We start from the raw sequence: 23,400 nt of genomic DNA on the forward strand, positions 1-23,400 counted from the left end.
TCCTTTGGAGAGACAGTGAAGGCCTCTGGAAGCCATTACAAGCAGGTTAGATGGCCATCAAGAATGATGCAGCACACCTTTCTAGTAGCAGAGGGCCTGTCTAGTAACTTCTGATGTTCCCATCTAGCCCAGTTTTTCAATGATTTTGTAATGTATTCCTACCTGAATTAGGCTGGTGAGAAATTCCAAAGCCTTAGTGGAGAACATGCCCAAACTGGAAGTTGCTTTGAAGGTAAGAAGGTGGATGACTAGTGTAGAAATATCAGTTGTGGAATGATATGCAGAGCAGACTGTCTGTCCAGCTAATTTAACTCCAAAGTTAGCTCGTAAAGGCTTGGACTGCGATTTGCAACTTCAGGAAAATGATTTTTGTAGTATTTGCTAATGCTCCAAGAACAAACAAAGACTAGCAGAATATTGCTGTTTCCCAGAACGCAACCACAAGGCTGCCAGGCAAGATAGCAGAGTTGCTGGTCTTGTCCCCTTCCCTGTCATCCACACATCTCCTTTGCAGTGATTCTGATATGCCTCGTCAGCAAAGGAGCAACCTTGTGCTGCAAGTGTGTATAGGAGGTGTCTTCTCCGTGCAGAACGTGGAGACTAATTCCTTAATATTTCTGTCAGCAGGGCTGTATGCGGACTAGGATTTTTCTTGCCTTTCACCCAGAAGCTCCATAAGTTGATTTAAGGTGAATTTTGATCCCCTCTGATTCTGGAGATGATTTTTTTTTCTCCCTGCACATCATCCCAAAAGTATTTAAACTTGGAGATGAGCTTTTGATATGAGCCTAAAATCAGCTGTTGACATTGTAGTGAACCTGCAAACATGAGAGCATTCTCCTGAAGTCTCTGTTCACTTATTCTAGTATTTTATTTGTTTACCAGATAGTATTAATATACTTACTTAAACTCTGTGAGTACAGCCTAAGTTCAGATTGGTACTGTTGCTGTCTGTTTTCGGCTTTTAAAATATTCCTCTTAAGAATGCATTTGTAGTTCTAATATAATCATCCGAGTTAAGCATCATTACTGTCAAAACAGTTCAGGTGGCTGCAAGGTCAAGTGTTAGGAGTTACTGTTGCCAGAAAAGTGTAACGAACTATGTCCACTATGTGCAAAAGATCGCTATAACCCCTAAGAGGATTTATTTGTTGCAAAATTATAGCTAGTAAGTGCTCCAGGTTTCTTTTATTCCCATATGGAAAGAGAATTTCGTGAGGTGAAAGAAAAAAGCAGATTCAGTAAGCTGTTCCAGTATGCAGTATCTGAATTTTGATACCACAGCTATGAAGACTGTCAAACATCACAAAAGTTTCTGTCCTTCCAGCAGCAATAGGAACTGTTTTAAAACAAAAAATGCTTTTTTGTATGTGAAATCAGTTTTTCAAAGGAAAGCTAGGGGGAAAACACCAGGCCTATCCAATTATCTTTATATTTAAGAAAATGGGATTATTTAAAAGTTCCTAACGTCTAAGTGTAAGTCAGTCCCAAGACTGCTGAATGTGACTGAAAAAGCGGGTTAGATTATTATTCTGGCCTGAGCATCAAGCGTAAATGCTTGGTCACTACAGTATGGCATCAAAATCTTAATTAGGCAAGTATGATCTCTCAGTGACCCTTGGAAATGCTAATTAATTGCATTAAATGAATGTATTTCTGTAGAATATATTTGCATTTCATTTAAAGGTATCTTTATGGAGAACCCAAGTGCACTTGTAAAATCCAGCGCCTGTTCATTTTTGTTTGAAATGAATGTCAGTTTATGTGCTCTTTGCTTCAGTAACCACATTATGTTTATTGTAAAATCAAGGTATGCTTCAAATCCTGCTTGGTACATTAGTCTTTCTCAACAGACTCAGGTTATTATCTGATTTACATTGCTAAATGTGTTTCATTGGGACTAAAATTCAATAATGGAGGCAAAAGAAACTCACTGTGTGAGAGGGCCAGGGAAAGGGCAACACGCTTGCATTTTAAAACTGCCTCAAGGTGTATCTACAGATTCAAGGTGCTTTGAGAGCAATATAGTTTAAAGAAAATTTAATATTAAGATTTCATGTAGTACTTTGCATCTTAAATGTACTTGCAGGCACGAACAAGAGAAAGATCGGGAGTGTTTTATTCTTTTATACTACATCTGTTTTATAAAGTACCTCCAGCTATTTTCCTGACACATTTACTGTTCCTCTTTGACATTGTGGTTTCTAGAGTTGGGCAAGAGGTGGAATTATCTCAAGACTCAAATCGTACACCTTTCCAAAGGCTGGCAGCAAAAAGGTGCATCATACAGTCTTTCTAGGTTTTTGATTGAGTTAAAAGGACTTACACTTGGCTAATTTCACTTCTTTTTGTTTTTTCCTTTGGCTTGCTGATATTAAATGTCTGTCTTGACTACTAACAATCAGATTGTGAAGATTTTATGATCTTTCTGCTTCTTTCCTAATCATATGCATAATCATGGCCTTGATTGTGTAGAATTAAAGCAGTGGCTTGAAAGAAGTTTTAAAAGTTGGGGGCATTATTTTTAAATAATTTCTCACATCCCAAAATATTAGCACTGTTCTCAGCATGTCTGCAAATAACATGTAAGTGATGAAATGTACTTTTAAAAATAGTCACTTATAGCAGACTGATATTTCTAGTGAGAATTATCCCTCCTAATCTGAAAATTGGCTTGCTTGCCAGGCTGTTAGTGAGCACATTTAGGGAACAATTTATTCATAACAATCACAAAATATATTTTTGCGGAACTTGTGTGCACAAATCTTGTTATGCATTGAAGTTAATTACATTTAGGCAACTGTAGGTTGTTGCAGGACTAAGCAGACGTGGAAGGGGGACAAGAAGTCAGGGAGTGCAAGGGAGCTCAGTCCTGTGTTAGTGAGAATGCTGCATGGCCAGGAAATGATGCTGCCCAGTAATCCACGTAGTTGCGAAGCATGTAATTAAGACCTTTGTTTGCATGCTGAGAATAACATGCATGTCCCTGTTCCCCCTGCCACTCTTTCGTTTTGTTTATTTATTTATTGCCATTTGCTCTTGAACAAAAATGAGCAGGCACAAGAAGTCTTAGAGATATATTGCTGTTCAGAGTGAAAAGCTATATTTGGCATTTACTGTATTTGATAATATTAGTAGATAACAATTATGCTTCTTACTTCAGTTCACTTTTACACCGAGGTACCGATAGCTGTTGACATCTGCACATCTTCCAAGGACTTGCGGGACCTATGCTTCATTTTTAATGTGCTGTCAGCATGTACACATGCACATACGGTGGCTGGAAGCTTTCTAAAGCCACCCTGAAAGCTTTGCCATAATACTACTTATCAGACAAGAGGAGTATTTTGCTTCTGTTCAGAAAAAGTGAGTGCTGTGGGGTCTGAATTCTCCAGACATGTATTGAAGAGGTTTGTTCACTGCCGTCTGTTCACCCGGTAGAGCCCGTGCTGCTTCTTCCTGGTTGCTCTCTGCAACCACATGCCTACTTGCTGCACAGAGCAGACTGAAGCATGTTGGGCAGAGAAAGATCCATCTTTTTTAAGAAAGTACTTTTGGGAATCTGATTTGGTCATAATTTCTGCGTACTGAATACCCAACCCCACAAATTTTATCATGCTTCTGAATTCTAGCCGCTGAGCCCAACAAAAACTCAGCTATTACCGTCTCCAACACTTGCCATCCCTTAACCCTAACGTGTGGAGTTTACTTAAAACCTGCTTAATTAGGAAGACGGTTACTTCTCAATATGTCAAAAACTTTCAGACACGTAGAAGGAAAAATCATGCTGCTACATTTATTCAGACTAGGAGATTGTTTTTTTAAAAGGTCACAAACTCATTGCGTGGATACTGCTTTGGCACCCAAATCAAAATACTGCCAGCTACTTTACTCACTGATATGGACTGGCAATTTAGATGACAATGTAAATGAACCGGTGCCACCTAGTGGCGATAAGCCGTCTTAATCAACGCTCAAGGACTAGTTGGCTAATAAAATCTTTTGTCGTGCTACATTTTGGTAGGCAGTTTGGTTTAGTCAACAAAGAAGATTTTGTAGTCCTACGAATCCGTTTGGGTTGTTACAAATCAGAATCATTGACAGGAAAAGAAATCACGCTTGCTGTACTGATTGCCTTCATAGTAATAATCTTTACTCCAAAAATGAGATTTAACTAGAAGTAGGGAAAGGCATTTCATTCATATTTTAAAGTAAAGTACCCAGGAAGTGCATCTTGTTTGGAGTGTAACAACTAGATGCTATCATGCCTGCTCTGGGATTATCCTACTAAGGCCTTATCCAGAGGGAGACGGAAACTTGTATTAATTTCACTAGAAAGGTATCTTTGAGTCTATACAAACTCTCTGCCTCCTACTCTCCTCTTACCGTGGATACAGCTATATTATTATTGAAGTGCTTACACCAGCGTAGTCCCCCCTAACAAGAGGAACGATAGCACATTTGGATTAACTAAACTATGTATCCCTGAAAAGTATAACCAATATTAATTAAAATCTAGCTGAAAAAAATCCGTGGATATGAAAAAGGGACAAGCGCATAACACCATTTTAGGATAAGAATAGAAAATGACAGCCTGCCCAGTAGTTTACTAGTGTGCATACCGCAAGATATCACCAGTATGTGCTGTTTTTAACAGGTTCCTCTAGTGGACTTTTTTCTTTTATTCCTTTTTAACTGTGAGAGCAAATCCATAGTCATTTTATTCATTCTCTGCTTTTTTGTAAGAATACCATGACTAATCCTCTAGCCTATACACTGGTCGTATAAAGACAAAGCTCCCTTTGTCAGAAAAAGACCTGCAGAATTAAACTTTCTATTTTTAAAGCAGAGGGCAGAAAATACTGTGGATTTAAACGCTAGTTAAATAAAAAGGAAATTTTCTTGTATTTTTACCTGTAATGATATGCACCTCCTGCACCATTTCTGGACAGCCTCACTTGACTTGAGGAGAAAAATGCCAACCTTTCTGCTAGAACATCCTGTTAAAACGCAAGCAGAGTGTGCTGCATGTCACGAATGTATAGTTGACAAAAGTTAAAAAAAAAAAAAGCTATCTGAACTGTTCCGAGGGCTACATAATATTCCCAAGTTACTAATTTGAGCTGAAAAGGTACCTGTGAAACCTCAAATAGCAGTTCAGCCAGAAATGTTAATAAAAAAAGCCATTGTTAAGCTATTTAATCAAACTGCAACAATGGAGAATATCATTCCACATGTACATATGTATTAGTTAACTAAGCCGGCAGTAAGGATATATAAGCTGTTATTGTTCATCGTAAAGATTAGCAGCTCTGAGAAGAGAAGTAGAGCCAGATCAAAACGTGGGTGGATTTGGTGTCTCAGTATCACTCCCAATTCACAGCTTCAGAGTTACATTCACGGCAGAGGAGCGATGCACTCATTTTCCTGTGCAGTTCCTGAACAAGAGCATCTGACCCTTTCTGATCCTTCCTTTTGTTCTTGGAGCACAAAGGAGAGGAAATGTCTTTATACCCCCCCCCATCTGAGGAGTCCTCTGTGACATGGCCAGCGCTGTTATGTTTACCAGTTCTTCTATACCGCTGGATGGCTTCTTGTGAGCTACAAGAATTTGGTGCACGTTAGTTCTGCTTGCCTAGTCCAAAGTATGCCATTTCGTACTCTGAGACCTAGGATCAGGGACATGCAACTACTTTCCTAGACCCAGAGAGAGTTTGCCCCCTGAGTTCTTCAAAAGTTGTTGGGCTTGTGCAGTATTGGCAGAGCCTCCTGCACTTCCTACATGCTTCTACCTTGTTGTTCAGGACTAATCAAGTCGAGCAAGTGATTTAGACACGGTACCGCAGTGGAATTACCAAAGGATGATTTCTGTTGTTACAGTTCTGGCTGCCAGGTGGTCTTGCCTTCAAGCAAGCACTTGTTCAAGCAGCAAGTTCAAGTGCATTAAAAGTCCCGAGCTCATCATTTTTAAAGGCCTTTCCCAAAGTGCTTGTATTGCATTTCTCCGCAGCTTCTGTTATGATGAGGAAAGGCAATGCACAATTTTTTTGCTCATCTCTCAGGGAGATCTGCTGAAGCTGTATGTTTCCATGGGCTGAATTTATATTCCCTGTTAGGTAACAGCAGCTGCCCAAACTCTAGAGCTCACTGGGCTACTTGTAGAGAGAAATAAAATAGGGCTATGGTTAGCTTGGAGCTACAGCAGTGCCAGTATGACTTTGTATAATTGTGATTACAGGAAGGATTTCACTGTTTCAGTGAGGGATGTGTGGCAGGACACCCCCCAAGGCTTGAGTTCAGAGATTCTCATCATGCTTTTTGGTGCGCAGTTGAGGTACTCCCAGTGGCGAGCAGAGGGCACTTGACGTTCCTATCCAAAGCTTTCAAAAAGCATGAAGAGTCCCAGAGCAATGCGTTATCTTCTAGATGCCATATAGTGAATCCTTTGTGTTTCTGTTGAAGAGATTATATGGGGGATAAAGTAGGCAAAAAGCACCTGCGTACCTTTTGAAATTGAGTTTCTATCGTTCCTAAGTATTTCAGAAGTTTCCTTCCAGTGTTCTGAAAACTGCCTCTGAAGACACAGCATCTCAGTCCCTTTCCTAGGTGGTCAGTATGTTTTTGTCGTTTTTTCCCACTCTTCTTTTGGACCCCCTTGGCCAAGAATTGTTAACCAGAGGCTTCCAGAAAATCAATGCAGTTTGATGATTTGCACCCATTAATGATCTGTCTATCCACATGTGTTAGTATCTGCTTGCATTGCTTTTGTGTACACTCAGTGAATTAACTGATTCTGCTGAGGTATAGGAATATACTTTTGGAAGGTAAAATGATCTCATTTCTTAAATATAAATATACTTAGCTTAGGAAGAAAGAGAATAGCCAGGAAGTTGTCCAGTGGACTACTCTTCTTAATAGAAACACTGAATAGGTCCTAGTAACTAGCAATACCAAAAAAAATTAAAAAAAAAAAAAACCCTTGATATGGGCTGGGAAGTAATACAGGCTATATTAAATGCCCAGACCAAAATCACTGTGGCCTCAGTAAGTATAATTCCATCTGATTCGTTTTTGACCCCTCAATCTCGTGGCTGGCTGGTCAGTTTAGCCCCTGACCTAGGTCAGAACCAGCTCACAGGCCCCCTGGCTCACCCTGAGAGCAACTGGCCTCGCAGCGCTGATCCACAGGACTGAGCACCGTTGCCCTTCCAGCCCTGGGTGCCACCACGCTCATCCCAAGTGAGTCGGAATGATCCTGAGTGTTAGTCCCCTGCACGGTGTCTGTTGTAAGTCCACTTATTAAAACCACTTGTGCGTCACTGAGCTGGGCAGATCACTTCATTGTGGTTTAATGGTCTGCATCGCCCGGTTCAGGTGCTTTCCCTGCAAAACGCTGTTTCCCATGATAGAGCCCCTGTTGTATGCAGTAATTCAATCCTCAGCATCTCTCAAGCCCTCTTTCTCCTTACTTGAAAACTGCAACTTTGTTGGAGGGCAACTTATGCCACTGAAAGCTTCAGTTATTAAAAAGAAAAAAAACTGATATACTCAAGTGTTTGCAAAATAGCCCATCCAGTGTTTTGCAAGTACAGTAAACACTTGCTTCTTATGGGAGCTCAGCAACCTTTTTTTGCTGTCTGAATTTCTGGTTTTGAGTGACACTCTGCCAGAAAGATGAGATCATTCACTGGTAAACTTAGACCTTTTTTCTTTTTTTCCTTTTTGTTCTTTTTGTTTTACATAGACTGCAGAAAAAGGTTCTGTAATTCCCCGTTCTTAAAGTATTCTCTCACAGTCCACAGACAGGAGGGAGCAGGTTATAAATTTCTGTCATCTATGCCATATTGTGGTGCACACCCCTGCAAGAACCATCCTCCGGCCAAGGAGCTCTGGAACAGGCTGGGATTGTGCTTGGGTGGTTTTTGTGAGCTCCGTGGTATTCCTCAGACAGAAGAATCAAGGCAGAAGGGTGGTATTTGAACTGCATGGCTCAGGTGTGGTAGGGAATTAGGTCATTTTCTCCCTCCCCAGACCATCACAGAGCAGACAGACTGGCCCAAAGCACCTGGTCCATGAGGTCTGATTTGTCAAGCTTATTAAAATAATTTCTGTTTACCCTTGTTTCCTCAAAGTAATAAAAGTGAAGTCATTCTATAACACCCACAAGAAAAGCAGGGGGTGGGGTTTCCCCATTTGAATTTCTCTATGACCTAGATATGGAGAGAGATAATGGTGGGGGTGAGGGGGAGAAGAGATTAAAGAGAAATCCTTAGGACTTCCAGTGTTACATGGAAGCATGTAAATTTAACATCTGCAGGATAAGATTTGTGCATGACCCATCCCAGTTAATTTGCTCAGATCAAATGCTCTGAAATATTTGCAGTAACTTTTTATGCTTTAGCAGTGTGTGTTTTATTTGGCCTGCATATTTACTTAAGCAGTGATCTCCAGAATGAGATAAGCTTTGTTTGATCCCTTTCTTACTCTCTGATTCTCACCTACATGTCTCTTGCAATCATTATGCCATAGTCATCTGGAAAACAATGTATTTAACTTACCAGTTTGTTGCTAAACAGAAAAATTCTATTTGTGTGCTGCAGCAACAGTCACCTACTGCTTACTCCACTGATGAATCAGCATCTTTTAATCCTTATGTGCTCCAAAGGACAAGAACGCTCATGGGAGCTGAAAGAGGTATGCAGAGTAATTCATATCATGAATAAAATTTTTTTCTTTCTCCTAGCGATCTCTGCTCCACTCATGTTTCTTTTTTTTCTTGCATATATTGTGTGCCATTTCATGTATCGGCAGAGCAAGTATCATAGCTTAAGCCTAGTAGCAGCGGTTGCCAGATGTCAGCATCTGTAACGAAAGTGAGTTAGCAGAAATCCCCTTTTCCCTGTTGAAGTGGAAGACTTTCACCTCCTTGACTCTAAAAGCTGCATGCTTCCAGATGGTAAAAAAGTATTGTACCCTGCTGAATCCACAGTGCCAAGCCATTGCCTAGGCTCTAGGTTAAAATGCATCGAAAAGATGAGTGCCTAAAAATGAAATGTATCTAGAACAGCATTCTGAATGAAGAATTGCCTGAGGTAACAAATAGGAAATGCTAAGGGGGAAGGCACTTCTTAAACCCTCCTTCTGCCAAGGACCCATATGCCTAATGCAGCTACTGCACGTAACGTAGGAAGAGGTGTCTCCCGGTTTCCCTTTTGTCCGGTTGCTCCATAGTTAAAGGACTCCCTCAGGTGGAGGTCCCTCTTTTGGGGGACGTTTTAAAGTGCCTGTGGCTGGACTGCATGTGGGTTCTCTGTGATAATCTCAGTAAAGCAAAGGCCACGATGTGACTGGTGATCCTGAGCTTGGAAAGAGTGAATGAATAGAGTGCCTGTGGCAGCAAAATACTCTCATAATCTGTCATTTGTTCATTGGTTGAACTGCAGGTGATCAGAGAGAGGCCTTACCCATGGACACTGAGGTCTACGAAAGTCCATATGCTGATCCAGATGAAATGAGACCAAAAAATGTCACTCTTGACAGGAATTTGTTAACTCTGGAGGATGGGGAACTTGGCTCTGGCAACTTTGGTACAGTAAAGAAAGGGTTCTATAAGATGAAAAAGTAAGTGTTCCCTTCTGTTTTTATGGAGTCTAATGTACGAAAGCTTTAGCCTGTATTTTTTGGAGCAGAAATAATGTTTGCCTGTCATTTGGTGTGACAGACTGCACCTACAGGAATTTGGGCTAAAATTCACCAGTTTCTCTTCCTTTACGCGCTCATTTTCTTTGGAATTGAGGAGCCTCTTTGCCTACAGCACGGTCGCCTCCCAGCCATAATTGTTGTCTGTAAAGTGGGGAAATGCCCCTTACGATTATTTAGTCTCCTGCCAGGGACAGTGGAGTGGGGAGCGTTCTGCCTTGCTCAGTAATTCGTACAGGTAGTCGTGCTACTCATCCTTTCCAGCCTACACAGCCTCTCTGTGAGAAACAGAGAGCTATGCACAGCTTACCCGTAGCTAAGGGATTTTTTCCTTGAATAACTACGATAAATACCTGTTTCATGAGGCTGGAACGTTGATTTTCTAGAAGACAGAACACGCTATGGCCTATCTTACTGTAAAATTGCTGTCAGAACAGACCCTGTTTATACTGGCAGAAATGGGAGCACCTGAGCATTTGCATAATAAAATGCTATCAGGATGTCGTTTAAGTGCATGAGCTGATTGCGTATAAGCTTTCACTGTTAAAAACTGTTAGCTACAGGCTTTCAGAGCCAGGAAGGATTTTTCTCTTTCCTGTAGAGGCTGAGGGGATTAGAGTGGTTCTGGTGCTGGCTTGTATATTTGCTAATGTTGTTTCACACTGGTAGTTCATAGTTGAGCTCTGTCGGTCTCGTCAGTGACTTTTTCGCTCAGTTGCCTGAGCCAGGTTACGGTAGCAGGCTCAGTTGCCCAGTAGGTCAGAGCACTGCCTTGGGACCATGCAATGCTGCGTTTTCTAGTCTCAAAACACCCCAGTGCTTAGCAAGGCCCTTACGGCTTTTCTTCTGGGGATTCTTTCATCAGTCAGACACTTTTTAGAGAGCCTTTCTACTGTTACTGGTCTTTTTATTCATTGAGAATAGCCAGAAAGGGCAAGAAAATTTTGTCCAAAACATTTGGGTTCAGCCTTGTTAAGATCTTAATGACTATTTATATTTCCCTGAGGTTCCTCCCATTCTCCCTCTTTTGCTTAGCTGTCTTCTGAGCATTTGGTAGAGAGAGATTCCTGTTACGGTTAGGTCTTCTTCCCTCTGAAATGTTCGATTCTGTCTTTCCTCACAATTTGTACTATGTGCACAGAAATATCAGTTGAAGATTGTACGCATTTGCACACGGTAGATTTTTCAGCAACTAATCCCAGAACTGGATTCTCCTTTGTAGGGGTGCCAAGCCAGTGGCTGTAAAAATTCTTAAGAATGAGAGCAATGATCCAACCATAAAGGATGAGCTTCTGAGAGAAGCAAATGTAATGCAGCAGCTGGATAACCCATATATTGTCCGAATGATAGGCATATGTGAAGCTGAGGCCTGGATGTTAGTAATGGAAATGGCTGAACTTGGGCCCTTGAACAAATTTTTGCAAAAAAATAGGTATGTAAGCTTTGATTTCATTTTATAGGGTTTATCTAAAGGGAAAAAGAGAGAGAGGTTCTTTTTTGTCTTAAATTAAGTGCAATTTTTAAATTGTAATGCTGTTATTGCAATAATTATAATATTTACGCTTACCTGGGGCATGATTATCTTGCACATGTCTCCCAGCTATCGAATACTTCTGATAAAATAGTGCATTCTGAATAGATGAAAAATTTCCAGATGTCTTTCAATTGCTCATTTGCTGATATGATCACACATTTTCTTGCTCAGGACATTCTTATGCTGCCTGTTCTAATTAAAGCTTAGCTAAACATAAATGGACCAGGTTGCTGTTATGATGTGGGGAAGGTCATAGTGCAGATTTGTATTGTAGCTCCATGAAAAATCATGAAAATGAACTACTGACCTCTTAAAAGATTCAATTATGATTTTCAGACATGTCACAGAAAAGAATATAACAGAGCTGGTACATCAGGTTTCCATGGGGATGAAATACCTGGAGGAGAATAACTTTGTACACAGGGATCTGGCTGCAAGAAACGTACTATTAGTCACCCAACATTATGCCAAAATCAGTGACTTTGGACTTTCTAAAGCTCTTAGTGCTGATGAAAGTTATTACAAGGTAAGGTGTGTACAGGATATCAAATCTGAATAGCAGTATAGCTTAACACGATTATTTTGCAATGGAAGCACTGCTGTTTTCAAAAGTTCAAAATTAGAAACACTATGATAGATATATCATCTATTATTTTTTAGCTTGTTAGCAGGTCACTGAAGCAGATTTTGAAAAAGGCATTATCAACATAAAGAGATGGGTAGGAGAAAGCCAGTTCCTTCCTTATTTACTTACTTTTCGATGCATGTGTAATTAGAAGGTTGAAATGTACTGTGGAAATTGGGTACTTCCCAATTTGGGTACAAGGAGGAAAATATCTTTGTTGCAGGTAGGAACTTTTCAGCACATATGTTTTTCACCATCTCCAAGAAAAATTTAGGGCAGCACACTGTATTATTGACTAAGAGAACTGTATTTTGGGAGTGTGCTGAGAAAGGGCAATTGGTAAATAATCACTTGAGCTATGCAGAGTTTGTTTAGCTCAGCTTTAAATTAATTGGACCTCCCTACGGCTAAAGGGACTGAAATAACTGCTACGTTTAATAAGGTAAAACCATCCTTGGGAGACAAAGGCTCTCATCATGTCTGCATCTTTTATTCTGATATACTGCTCCTGCAGTTCAAATTATTCCTTCCGCCTTTTCCCCTTCATCATCCCTTTAAAGCCAACAAGCCAAACCATGAAATGGAGCAGAGGAGGAACAAGCAAATACGCCCTTCTGATGTCCTTCCTATGGGAACAGTAACTGCTTGCAGAAAAAGCAGTAACGTCCTAATCACTGCACCTAGCCTAACCAGAGCTGCTTGTCAGAGATCTGAGATTTGGTGTTAAAGGCCGGTTCCCTTTACAATGCCACAAAATGCTGTGGGACTGCTTCACTACGTCTACCACTCTGCTGTGATAGCTTGACGCTTGTGTCGTCGTAATACAGTGTCACGGCTGAATTTAATCAAATTGCCGTCCATCACGAGGCAGTCACTGCATTTTGAAATGAAGCATCAACTTCAAGCAAATATGAGCCTCAGCATAGCTGGATATCTATCTCTTACCCTCTTGTGGAGAGTCTGTATGAAAAATCTGACTTTTAAAGAGCAACTTACAATTGAATGCCACTACAAGCATAACTCCAGGGCATTTAGTTAAGCTTTGCTTTGCCATAACATTCATTTCACTGCTTTATTTAGAAAGTGGAAGATGATGAACAGTTTACTAACAGTTTTGAAGATGCTCCTACATGTTATCCCTTAATGGCAACTATTGTCAGAAAAGTTACGGTTCTCAGTGCAAACGTGTGCAGGCATTTTGACTCCTTTCTGTCACGTTTTCTAAGTTAACATGGTCTATATGAATTCTGATGTTGTTTGCTACCTACTGCTATGTCTCTAGCCTGTTTTTTTTCTTCTCTATTATGGTATACTTTAGGCACAAAGTCATGGAAAATGGCCAGTCAAGTGGTACGCTCCAGAATGCATGAATTTCTACAAATTTTCTAGCAAAAGTGATGTCTGGAGCTTTGGGGTTTTAATGTGGGAAGCTTTCTCTTATGGACAAAAGCCATATAAGGTAAGCAGTTGTGTCAGTTTTTTTTTTTTTTTCCTGTCAAAATTCAGAACATATTTGAACCAACACCTTATCCTACCTAGAAGGGTTGTCACAGGCCAGAGCAGGCCTTAGCTACCTATCTGTGGCAACAAATGAGTCAAAGGATAGCCCAGAAATCAGCTCTGGGCCTCTGTTTGTGTTATGCTGGCATGTATGCTGTAATCATTTGTAACTCGGACAACTGTTTGGATCACCCGTATTCCAGGGAATGAAAGGTGGCGAAGTTGCACAGATGATTGAAAGAGGAGAACGAATGGAGCGTCCTGAAGGCTGTCCAACTGAAGTCTACGATTTAATGAAATTGTGTTGGACATATAAGTGAGTGTGATGCAATATTCTCTATTTTAATGGCAGTTTATTTTAATCTGCTTAATTAATAGCCAGAAAAGAAACAAGAAAGGTATTTCATAACAAATCCTTTCAGCTGGTCTGTAGTTTACAAATGACCTCCAAACTAAGGAGTCAGTTGCGCTTTCAAATGAAAATGATTTGAGGTAATTATGGTGTACCACAGAGGCTGATTTTGCACATTGCTCCATTTTTTGCCAGAATGCTTATCTACAAAAACAGGGTATCGTCAAAAACAGTTATTCTTCAGAAATATCAATCTGATGTATTTTGAAAAGAAAGTTTGAAATGAAGCAAACATTTTTATTTCGTTTTGGATTGTATTTTGTTTCATTTTCATTTCCAAAGCCTTTTCTGTACTGAAATTATAAAGTCATGTTATTCCAAAATATTCCTTACATTCCCCATTTCTTAATTGCTTTGAGCTTCTTTTTTTCCCCTCTCATTTGAAAATATCCTCAACTTGGATTCCATCTTTGCAAATCTTACTTAACCCATAAGAATCTTGTTTTCTGCTCTGTTACTTTTCAAAAGTTAGTTATGAAAAACAGAGCAGAAGAAGATGGAATAAAACCTATTTAATATTCTTTTCTAATTGATATATTGAAAAACAATCAAGAAAAAAATTGGTTCGTAATTTATCATTTTTAACTGTGTTGTTGAAGTCATTTTTTACCGGTAGGAAGGTTTCCATATAGCACCCAAATCCCACCGTAGCATGACTTAATCTTCCACTTCAGTGAATATTTATGTATGTCAAATAAAGGTCTTTGGATTCCACTTCAGCAGCTGTAGTACTTCACTTGTAGATACCTCACTTCTTTATTAATCTATTGCACCTGGAACGTGGAGCCATAAAATAATTTCCGCCTGTCTGTTTGTCTCAAAGAATGGCATAACTGTTGTAGAGTGCATCAGGATCACTTTTATTAGGACCAGTTATGAAGCTTTAAATAACAGCATTTAATAGCTATATCATAAAAGGATGCTGCTTTCTACTTATTGATATTAAAATATCCTTGATAGAGGAAATAAAAAGGAGAAAAATGAAAATACAATAAGACTGCTCAAGTCAAGCAGTATAACTGTGTCAGTATGTTACGTGCTTTTGCCAGGACTCGTTCTCAGTTTAATCGTGTTCTTCCAAGTCAACAAAGATCTGCCGACACAGAGGAAAGCAAGGTATTATGGCCATACATCAGAAGACTCCTCTCAATGGTGCTAAGCCACTCCATATGATAGTAGCACCCATTTTAAGGCAGACATTACATATTCTGTTCTCTAGATTATTACTGAAGTAAATGAGGTAGAAAATAAAAGGGAGCTGATTTAGTATTTCTTTCACATTGTACATTCACAGACCATAAGCCACAAAGTATCAGGCATGCCAGTCTGCTCTGTAGTGGCATTTACCACTTGGTATTCGTTTTGTAGCCTATTCATTTTTGGTAGCCTTAGAAGTATTGTGAGCAGCTTTATATGAGCCATGACCGAGGCAGTCTGAAATGTTACAAGGCCCACATGCCTTTTGCAGCTTTCTCCTTCGCATGCAGTGATATTTGCCATCTTTTCACAGCGTTGATGACCGACCAGGATTTGTTGCAGTTGAGCTGAGATTACGTAACTACTATTACGACATTTCCCACTAACAACCCAAGGAACAGCAGCTTCCGTTGTCTTCAGGGAGCACCTTCTGAGAAGCTACGGCCGTCCATGTGTTCAGTTTCCGAAACCGAGTGACTTCTTTGATTTTTGTACTGCCGCTTTCACCCTGTAAAGCTCTAAGCTAAGCCCTGTGTGCGGAATTGCCTTTGCTTGCTTTCTGCGCAATATCCAGCCCCAAAACAGGGTGTCAAAAGTGGAGGGGCCACAGAGCGTGCAGAAAGGACAGTGGCACAGATGCTTAGACTTCTGCTACATTCTATTTTATTTTATTTACATCTTATTGACGTATTTTGCTGTAGTGTAAAACCAATTTAACGTCTTTCAGCTCTCTTCCTCTCTTGTATTTGAATGCAGATTGGGATTTAGAGTCTTGTTATTAATTTTCTTAGCCTTCGAATACATTGAGTCATTCCAGCCTTCCCCCTCCCCATGAAGGAATATCATAAACATTCCTCACTGTGAAAGAAATTCACTGTGAAAGTCTGTCAGCCACTTTGACTGACAGCACGTTTGATTTTTACCCCCAAGTCCCTTTAAAAGCAAATCCTATTTTCAGTAGTAATGTAAGCCGAGAGCAACTGGGAGATGTGTATTTCTGATGTTTGGAAAGAGAAAAGGAATCGTCAGCTCCTTTAATTGATACCAACTTCTCTCTTTCTTCATCTCACGTGGAAGCCCAGCTGTCCCCCAGGGTGCTATTTTCTTCCTGGTGAAACCTAGGAACTCAGGGACAGGTTCTCATCTGAAGCTATGTTGGCAAGACATATCAGCACCCAAGAAAATGGTTTGGGGTTTTAACATAAAGTCCATGATTGTGTTTCCTAAAAAGACAGCTGTACGTTGAAAGGTAAAGAGCAGCACCTTTCTCGTTCTGTCCTGTTTCAGCTCTCTCCAGAGGTCTTTTCCATGTGTCTCTTTGGGATATACCAAAGCTCCTTGTGCAGCAGAGTGAGCAGCAAACACTTTTTAATCTTTCTTTAAAAACATTTGAGATATACCACAGCTTATCGTCTCTAAAGCTAAATTTCACCCCAGCTCAAAACATTTTTAAACTGGATTATGTTTACTTTTGTCCTCTCCTAAATGCATTTGCCCTGTTAATAAGCCTTCATTTTGCATTAGACTGCAGACCCCATGGATCTTGCTCCTTTTTTGTAATGCACTTTGCAGTGTCTCCAGTACTGTACAAGTATAGCAATAATAACAACAAATAATGTAGTCAACCCCTGTTCCCATTTTTTGTACCTTTATGTACTGTTTGTCCAGTCTCATTTTTAATATTCTAGACATCAAAATTTCTATCCCTTGTTTCCCCACAATCAGTCACTTGACTGGCGTTTACATATATCTCAGGAATCTATGCACATTGCATCTACTGGATGTAGGTTTCAGATGAATATGAAAAATAAGATTTAGAGATAGATATATTTATTGTATACAGCTGTTTAGGGCATCTGTGTTTAATTGTGGTATTATCAGGGTATTCTTAGAGATGCAGTGGTATTTTTCTCTCTAGAGAAAGAAGCTGCTGGCGGCTAGAGTGCAAAAATGTTAATTTGCAGTCTATGATAAAACAACTGTAAACAAATGTAGGATTTAATGTAGAATAATTTGTCTCTTTTTAATTATTTTAGGGTCTGCTCTTCCAAAAGAACCTGGTCATTTTTGGTAGTTTTATTTTTGAGTGTCCAATGCAAAACACTTCAGAAAGCATGTCCTACTGAGGTGCTCGGTAAAATGAACCGTGTTTCAAATGTGACCCAAATGTGATTTGTATTGAAGCTGATTGATTGATACTTTGTTTTGTTTTTTAAGAAACATTTTTCTACAAAAAGAGGCATCTAGCAGTTGCCTATAGTTGTACTTATATGGTTTTTAGCATTGTCCCTGCTGCAGAGAAATTGTCAGCTCTACATGTGCAGTCAGTACATTCATGGGGAGCCCAATCATAAATCAGTTGCACAAATCCCTACCAGCCAGCACGTGACAGCACTCAATTTCCCTGCGAGATATATATATATATATATATATATATATATATATATGTTTTAAAGCGTTACCTAATGCAACAAAACTGGAGGAATATTTCCTCCCTTCCAATTGTGGCTGCGGAGCTGAGGGCCAGCGCACTGGTGCATGCAGGAAGGGGAGCTGGTGTGAGCGGCTGGCGGCAGGAGCAGCAGGCGCGGTTGGGTTGAAACAGCTTTTCAGTGAAGGAAAACACGCAGTGTAATTACAGCTTTGGGTAGGGTTCAGACCTGCAAAACCATGGCTCCTCTGGAGCACTGGAGGCCCCCATGCACCTTTCCCTTTAAAGACTCACCCAAACTGTATTACAATTCCTGCCTCAATCCCCCGGCCCTCCCTCTTCAAACCCTATGCAAAAAGGGGGTTTTTAATCAGAGAAACAAAAATACCCGTGCTTTTCACGTCCAAAAGTAACTACAGTCAGAACTGCAGGCTTGATAAAGGGAACATGAGAGAAAGGCGCTGTCGGTTTGACTTTGTGCTAAGGCCCTGCCAGGAGGTGGCGATACCTGAACACTTCTAGCCTCCTGCACTTGCCTGTGAACGCTTCGTTTTCTGGCGCTCTCCTTCTCATTCACATACTGCCTTGCATATGCAGGACAAAGCAACGTGTTAATTTATTTACCATGTGCTGTGAAGCAAGCTCCAGGTGAATATAAATCGTGATATTAGTTGCGAAGGATTAAGAAGTATTTCTGAGACGCTTTGTCCCCGTTTTCTTGAACTGGTAGCAGGAATAGGGAATTTGAGGTAGAACAATGCCAGTTATGTCCCACATACACAGAAAAGGGGGTGAGTGTTGCTCCTGACGCCTTCTCCGGGGCTGAAGCGAACCCAGCTCAGGGATCAAACGTGGCATCCTTAAAGGTCATGTGAGAATATTGTGCAAGTTTTGGAATGGAAAAGGACCATGGTTGTGCTGAATGGTGCAGGGGAACATTAAGCTAGCAAATGTCATTACCGGCCCTAAGCATAGGCAGGACACAAAGCCTGTAACTCATGAAGAAGAAGAAAAAGAAAAAACCAGCTCCAACCATATGATTCTTGGCAACCACAGTGAAGAGAACCAAAAGCGGAGGCAAAGCAAGCCCAGATTCAGATGGAAAAAGGTCACTTCAGTGGTCAACATGACCGATACCCCAGAAACCTGCCCAAATACTAGACTGCATGGTGCAATGTGGCTGCGAGCCAGCCCAGGACGCAATGGTATCTGGGCCCTTGCTTTCCCTGCCGGGGCAACATGTGATCCAGCTGAGGGCAGGGGCTGGTTATGTGACTGCTGTACAACGTTCAACAGCCAAATGCCTCCTCCTGTAACTACAGGGAGCTGAGCCTCCAACACCTGGACTACTACAGCCAGGTGGCCTGCAATGTTATCCCAAAGTCTGCAGCCAAATTTGGCACTGGGAAAGGAAGGAATGATCAGAAAGGTGAGGTGTGCAGAGAAAGGCGTTATCTTCTATTAGCTTGACTAATACTGCTGGAAAAAGAGAGACAAGCTTGCACATCTTTCTTCAGACTTGTATCCTGGCGACACCACTGAAAGAGTAACTTCTCTCATACCTAACTGAAAACATCCCTCCAACCACCCAGAGCGCTCTGAAGCCGGGCTAGTACTGTGCATCACTCACCAAATGAGTATTTTTCTCTGCTGTCATGTATGTGTTAACTGAAGCGAAGACTCACACGATTCCTTGGCATATAATTAGCTCTGCACTGAGTCTCACCATTGCTTCCCTGGGGCTGGGAGCTGTGCACATTTCTTGACAACCAAAGAAGCAGAGGAAACAAGAGGGAGCTGGAGAAAGTATTGCCTTGCTGGCCATTAAAATTCATAACACTGAATTCAAATAGCGCCTTGATGACCAGCCCTGTATAAAAATAGCCCATTAACTCTCCACGTCTGTCCACCATCATAAATGCTTTGCACTGGCAGCATAGGGCACTGCTAGTCGCCTCTGGGCTTTGCATTACAGTACCAAAGGACTGGCTCTTGGACCAAGCCCACTGTTGTGCAGAAGCAGCTACAGCTGCCTTTCCCTACCATTTATTCCTAGCTGTGCTTGATAATGCCCTGTCCTCCTGCCTCTGTTCTTACTACATAGTTGTATCTTTAGATCTTGTTTTAATTGTGTGCAGATTTCATCAATGTTGTCAAGTGATTTCTATCAACCTGCGTATCAGGTAGCTTGTGCTCCAGTACCCTGGAGCAACGTGCAGCTGGCAAACAATTACTAATGTTGGTCTTGAGTTGTATTTCTGAGAGACAGCAAGAAAACTGCACAGAAAATAAAAGGTGAGAGAGGTTAATACCAGGAGGTGGCCCACAGAAACCTTATCGATGTTGACAGCAGATTTTAGGGTATTTACTTGCCTTTCTCTTGTAGCAATTTTAAGTAAGTAAGTCAACTGTTTGGATTGTTTTGATGTTTTTTTTTCCCCCAGTAGATGCGTAATATGGAGCCAAAGCTTCTCTGTTTTTCCACAGTAATGACACATCCTAGCCACGGCCAGGTGTAACCACCTCCATTAGCAACATCATTTTGTTGCAGCTAATTTGCTGGTGCTCTCCCAGAAATGAGTTGCATATGTATAGCTACCTCACTCACTTAGCAGCTTCTGCAGGCCTCACTCTTCAGGTCGCCCGGCGAACAAGAGCTTTAAAAACACAACAGTAGCCACGGCCACCAGCCTCCGCAAGCCCTCGCGCTCCTCCGGCAGGAGAGGGGCAGAGCGAGCACAGCAATGAGCAGCGAGCGCCTGCCACGGCCCAGCCAAAAACTCCCGTGAAGGCCAGTTTGCTAGACCACATGGGCTCTTTGAGACAGCAAATTCAAAACCGTGCAGGTATTTAATATTAAATGGCAGTAGTGTAACGTGGTACCCACTCCCTTCCCCCCCCCACCCTGCCCCAAACGCCCTTGGTGTTAGCTCATGAAAGGAACAGCCCAAAGGCTGGCAAGAGTTGGGCAGGGAGTATTTGGGGGGTTTTGTGCAGGCCTGCTCAGAGACAGAAAGGGCTAATTGGGGTAGCGGCTGGGCCCTGCTCTGCTCTTCTGATAACGGAGTACATTTTTCTGACATGTATTAGGCTGCTCAGTGCTCAGCTGAGGGCTCTGGCAGCCATGGGGACAGAGCAAAAATCCCAGATGTGCCTGCCTCCCGCTCCCAGTGCGCTAGAGCACCAACCAGTTTTCTGTTCACAAGTACACTGTTGACACCCTCGCTGATACATGCATGTCTTTTTGCCTATTTTAAGATCAGAGATCCACTAATATTACTGCTTTCCCAGGGACATAGGGTACTATTTTTAAACTCTTCAGTCAACCATGACTGCCTTTTCATCCGCCCGCTCGATGGATCATGCTGCAGGGAGCGAGCATGGCGTTCTTCATCTTTTTGTGGTTTCTGCTTATAAGGAATAGGCAGGACAAGCCGTGATTCTTTTAGTGCTGGAGCACTGCACGCGTTAGGTTACAGGCTGAAGTACAGATTGAATCACGTCTCAGAAATTCACCCTCCAGTGTCACATTGTACCCGAGTTAATGCAAACCAGAACGCACAGTACACAAGCACGAGTACAGAGCTCTCAGTTTGTTCCCACAGCTCCTTCTGTGCCAGCTATTAAAAAAAGAACAACAACAACAACAAAAAAACTGAATAATCCAACACATTCTGTGTGTGTTTGCAGAACTTCATGTAGACGATTCCTTAAATCACTTACTTTGAAGGAAACGGAGGCCTTAAGAAAGAAATACGCTCGCAATTCGCTTGGAGAGTCCTCGCCTCCCCTGCCTGGACGAAGAGGTGCTCCCCAGCTGGCTGCCCAGCCGCTGAGGAGGATGGCGGCCGGGGAAGCCGAGCCGACCCTGGAGGCTGCGGCGGCGCTGCTGGTACCCGCAGCAGGATGCCCCCACCGGCACGCGGCGGGGGCCTTGCTTGTCCGCCGCCAAGCAAGGCCAGAGCCAGGGTGGCCGAGGAGCTCAGGGAGCCTGAGCCGGCCGTCCCCCAGCCCCAGACCGAGCCCCGCAGGCTGCGTCCTTATTCAGCCGCTGGTTAGACTGGCTGGTTTTGGGGTTTTTTTTTTCATTTCACCCTGTTTTTACCCACGCTGCAGCGGCAGCAGCTCGCTCTGGGGGCCTGCGCGTGAGCTGCCCGCCCTGTCCAGGAGCCAAGGCGCCGAGACGCGCTCCCTGGGTGCCTCGCGGCTGCTGCCCACCCCGCCTGCCCGGGGCCTGGCAGGCCGCAGCACCCCTCTGCCGCCTCTCCCCGCGCCCGTGGGGCAGCGCCGCCGCCGCCGCCGCTGCGGCAAGAGCGGAGCCGCTCCGGGGAACCAAGGGAGAGAAAGTGTCGGCAGCAGCCGCGGTCGGCTGGGAAATGCGGCGGTTGCTGCGGTCGCTGGGGGCTGTGTTTCGGCAAGGCACGTCACGCCACAGGAGGCAGAGCTACGCGAGACCGCTCGGCCGCCGGCGCACCGAGCACGTTCGCTTTTCTTCTTCGGACCATGTCCTATTATCCCTTAATTTACATGTACTTTGCTTACACTGTCGCACAGGACATCGTGTGCTAAGCAAGCACGGCTGAGGACAGCCACCTCGAGGACGCGTCACTGGGTCTAAGAGCTGAGTTGGGAAAAAAAAACAAATTATTTAAAAAAAAAAAAAAAGGGCAGGCACAAGGCTTTTTAATTTTTACACAGCTTCCAGCCTTTTTCCTTCCACCTTACCACGGCGCCCTCCGGTCCCCCGTCACCGCTCGCTCGCTCGCTGTCCCCTTCCCTGGGGGAGCGCAGACACCTCGCCAGCCCCAGCAGCCCCAATCCGGGGATGGGGTGGGGGGGGTGGCGTCGCGTGATGGCGGCATGCGCGAGGGCCGGGCCGGGGGGCTTCGCCCGCGGGCAGGGAGGGAGCCCGGGGCGGGAGTGGGCGATGGTGGCTGAGAGGGGGGTGACGGGCTGCAGCCGCTGCTCCTTCGCTTGCCCTGGCTTTTGAGCCCCTTGGCGCCGCGCAGCGGGACGGGGAGGCTGCGCCCTGCTTCGGCCTCCCGCGCACCCCCCGTGTCACCCCCCCCCCCCAGACCCTGGCGCACTGACACACAGGCCCATTTGCCTCAGGCCTTTACTCGCCCCCCTCTCCCGGGGTTTCGGGCGGATGGGGGGGGTTTCCCCCGCGCGGGTCCCTAGTGCGTCTTGTCGTAGGTGCCGGCCCCCTTGTAGGCGCCCACGTAGCCGCTGGTGTCCACCTGGTCCTCGCGGCCCGCCAGGCCCTTGCCTTTGCCGCTCTCGTCGAAGCGCTCCTTGTGGCTGCCCGTGTACTTGCTGGTGTCCGTCAGCCGCTCCACCGCCCCGGCTTTGGTGGCTTTCTACGAGGCGGGGGGCTGAGCGACGGGGCCCCCCCCCGGGCTCACTGCTGCCTCGAGCGGGTCAGGCCTCAGCGCGCGTGGCCCGGGGCGGGGGGGGGGGGGTGTTACTCACCGTGACACCCACGTTGCCCGGCTCCTTGCCCTCGATGAGGCCGTACACGGCCTGCAGCGCTTCCTCGGGCGCCTTGCCCTTGAAGCGCTTGCCGCAGAGCTCCTTCATGGCCTCCTGGAACTGGGCAAAGGTGATGGTGCGGGCGCCCTTGCTCCTGCCCGGGTGGGGGGGGACAGGGCACGTCAGCGGGGAGCCGGATCCATCCCCCTGCCCCCGCCGGCCCCGCCGGCGGCGCCGTGCCCCCCGCCGCCTCCCCGGCTCACTTGACTTTGTTGAAGACGATGTCGACGTCGGTGCTGGTCACGGCTCGGCCGTCCATCACGCCGCACTCCTTGCACAGCTTGGAGAAGTTCTTGCCCGTCATGTCACTGCCGCTGGCGGCCGTGTCGCCGTACATGGCAAACTTGCGGAAAGTGTCCTCCACCCCCGACATCTTGCTGCTGCTGCTGCCGCGGGCACCGACCGGCACCGTCGGGGCGTCTAAGCGGTGATTTCTGCTTGGCCTGTTGTCTGGAGGGAATTAAAAAACA

The 23,400-nt window shown here is 43.9% G+C and overlaps 2 protein-coding genes across 7 annotated transcripts in view; one reads left to right on the forward strand and one right to left on the reverse strand.

Moving 5' to 3' along the window:
* Positions 1-15,699, forward strand: part of LOC104150281 (tyrosine-protein kinase SYK) — a 55,000-nt gene extending 39,301 nt beyond the window's left edge. For 4 of the 5 annotated variants that reach the window (XM_068925157.1, XM_068925156.1, XM_068925159.1 and 1 more), the window contains 8 exons: positions 2,209-2,277; positions 8,601-8,694; positions 9,444-9,621; positions 10,922-11,131; positions 11,570-11,759; positions 13,177-13,317; positions 13,562-13,674; positions 15,281-15,699. In XM_068925157.1, the coding sequence (XP_068781258.1) occupies positions 2,209-2,277; positions 8,601-8,694; positions 9,444-9,621; positions 10,922-11,131; positions 11,570-11,759; positions 13,177-13,317; positions 13,562-13,674; positions 15,281-15,353 (1,068 nt within the window). In that variant the 3' untranslated portion in view covers positions 15,354-15,699. The remainder of the gene's footprint in view (positions 1-2,208; positions 2,278-8,600; positions 8,695-9,443; positions 9,622-10,921; positions 11,132-11,569; positions 11,760-13,176; positions 13,318-13,561; positions 13,675-15,280) is intronic. The other variant, XM_068925160.1, reaches the window with a different exon arrangement.
* Positions 15,700-21,729: 6,030 nt separating this feature from the next.
* LOC138064054 (tubulin polymerization-promoting protein family member 2-like) overlaps positions 21,730-23,400 on the reverse strand; it is a 78,305-nt gene continuing 76,634 nt past the window's right edge. For both annotated transcript variants that reach the window (XM_068924782.1, XM_068924783.1), the window contains 3 exons: positions 23,134-23,380; positions 22,871-23,024; positions 21,730-22,758 (listed from right to left, as the gene is read on the reverse strand). In XM_068924782.1, coding sequence (XP_068780883.1) covers positions 22,576-22,758; positions 22,871-23,024; positions 23,134-23,380 — 584 coding nt within the window. In that variant the 3' untranslated portion in view covers positions 21,730-22,575. The remainder of the gene's footprint in view (positions 22,759-22,870; positions 23,025-23,133; positions 23,381-23,400) is intronic.

Source organism: Struthio camelus, chromosome W, assembly GCF_040807025.1.
Source record: "Struthio camelus isolate bStrCam1 chromosome W, bStrCam1.hap1, whole genome shotgun sequence".
NCBI lineage: Eukaryota > Metazoa > Chordata > Aves > Struthioniformes > Struthionidae > Struthio > Struthio camelus.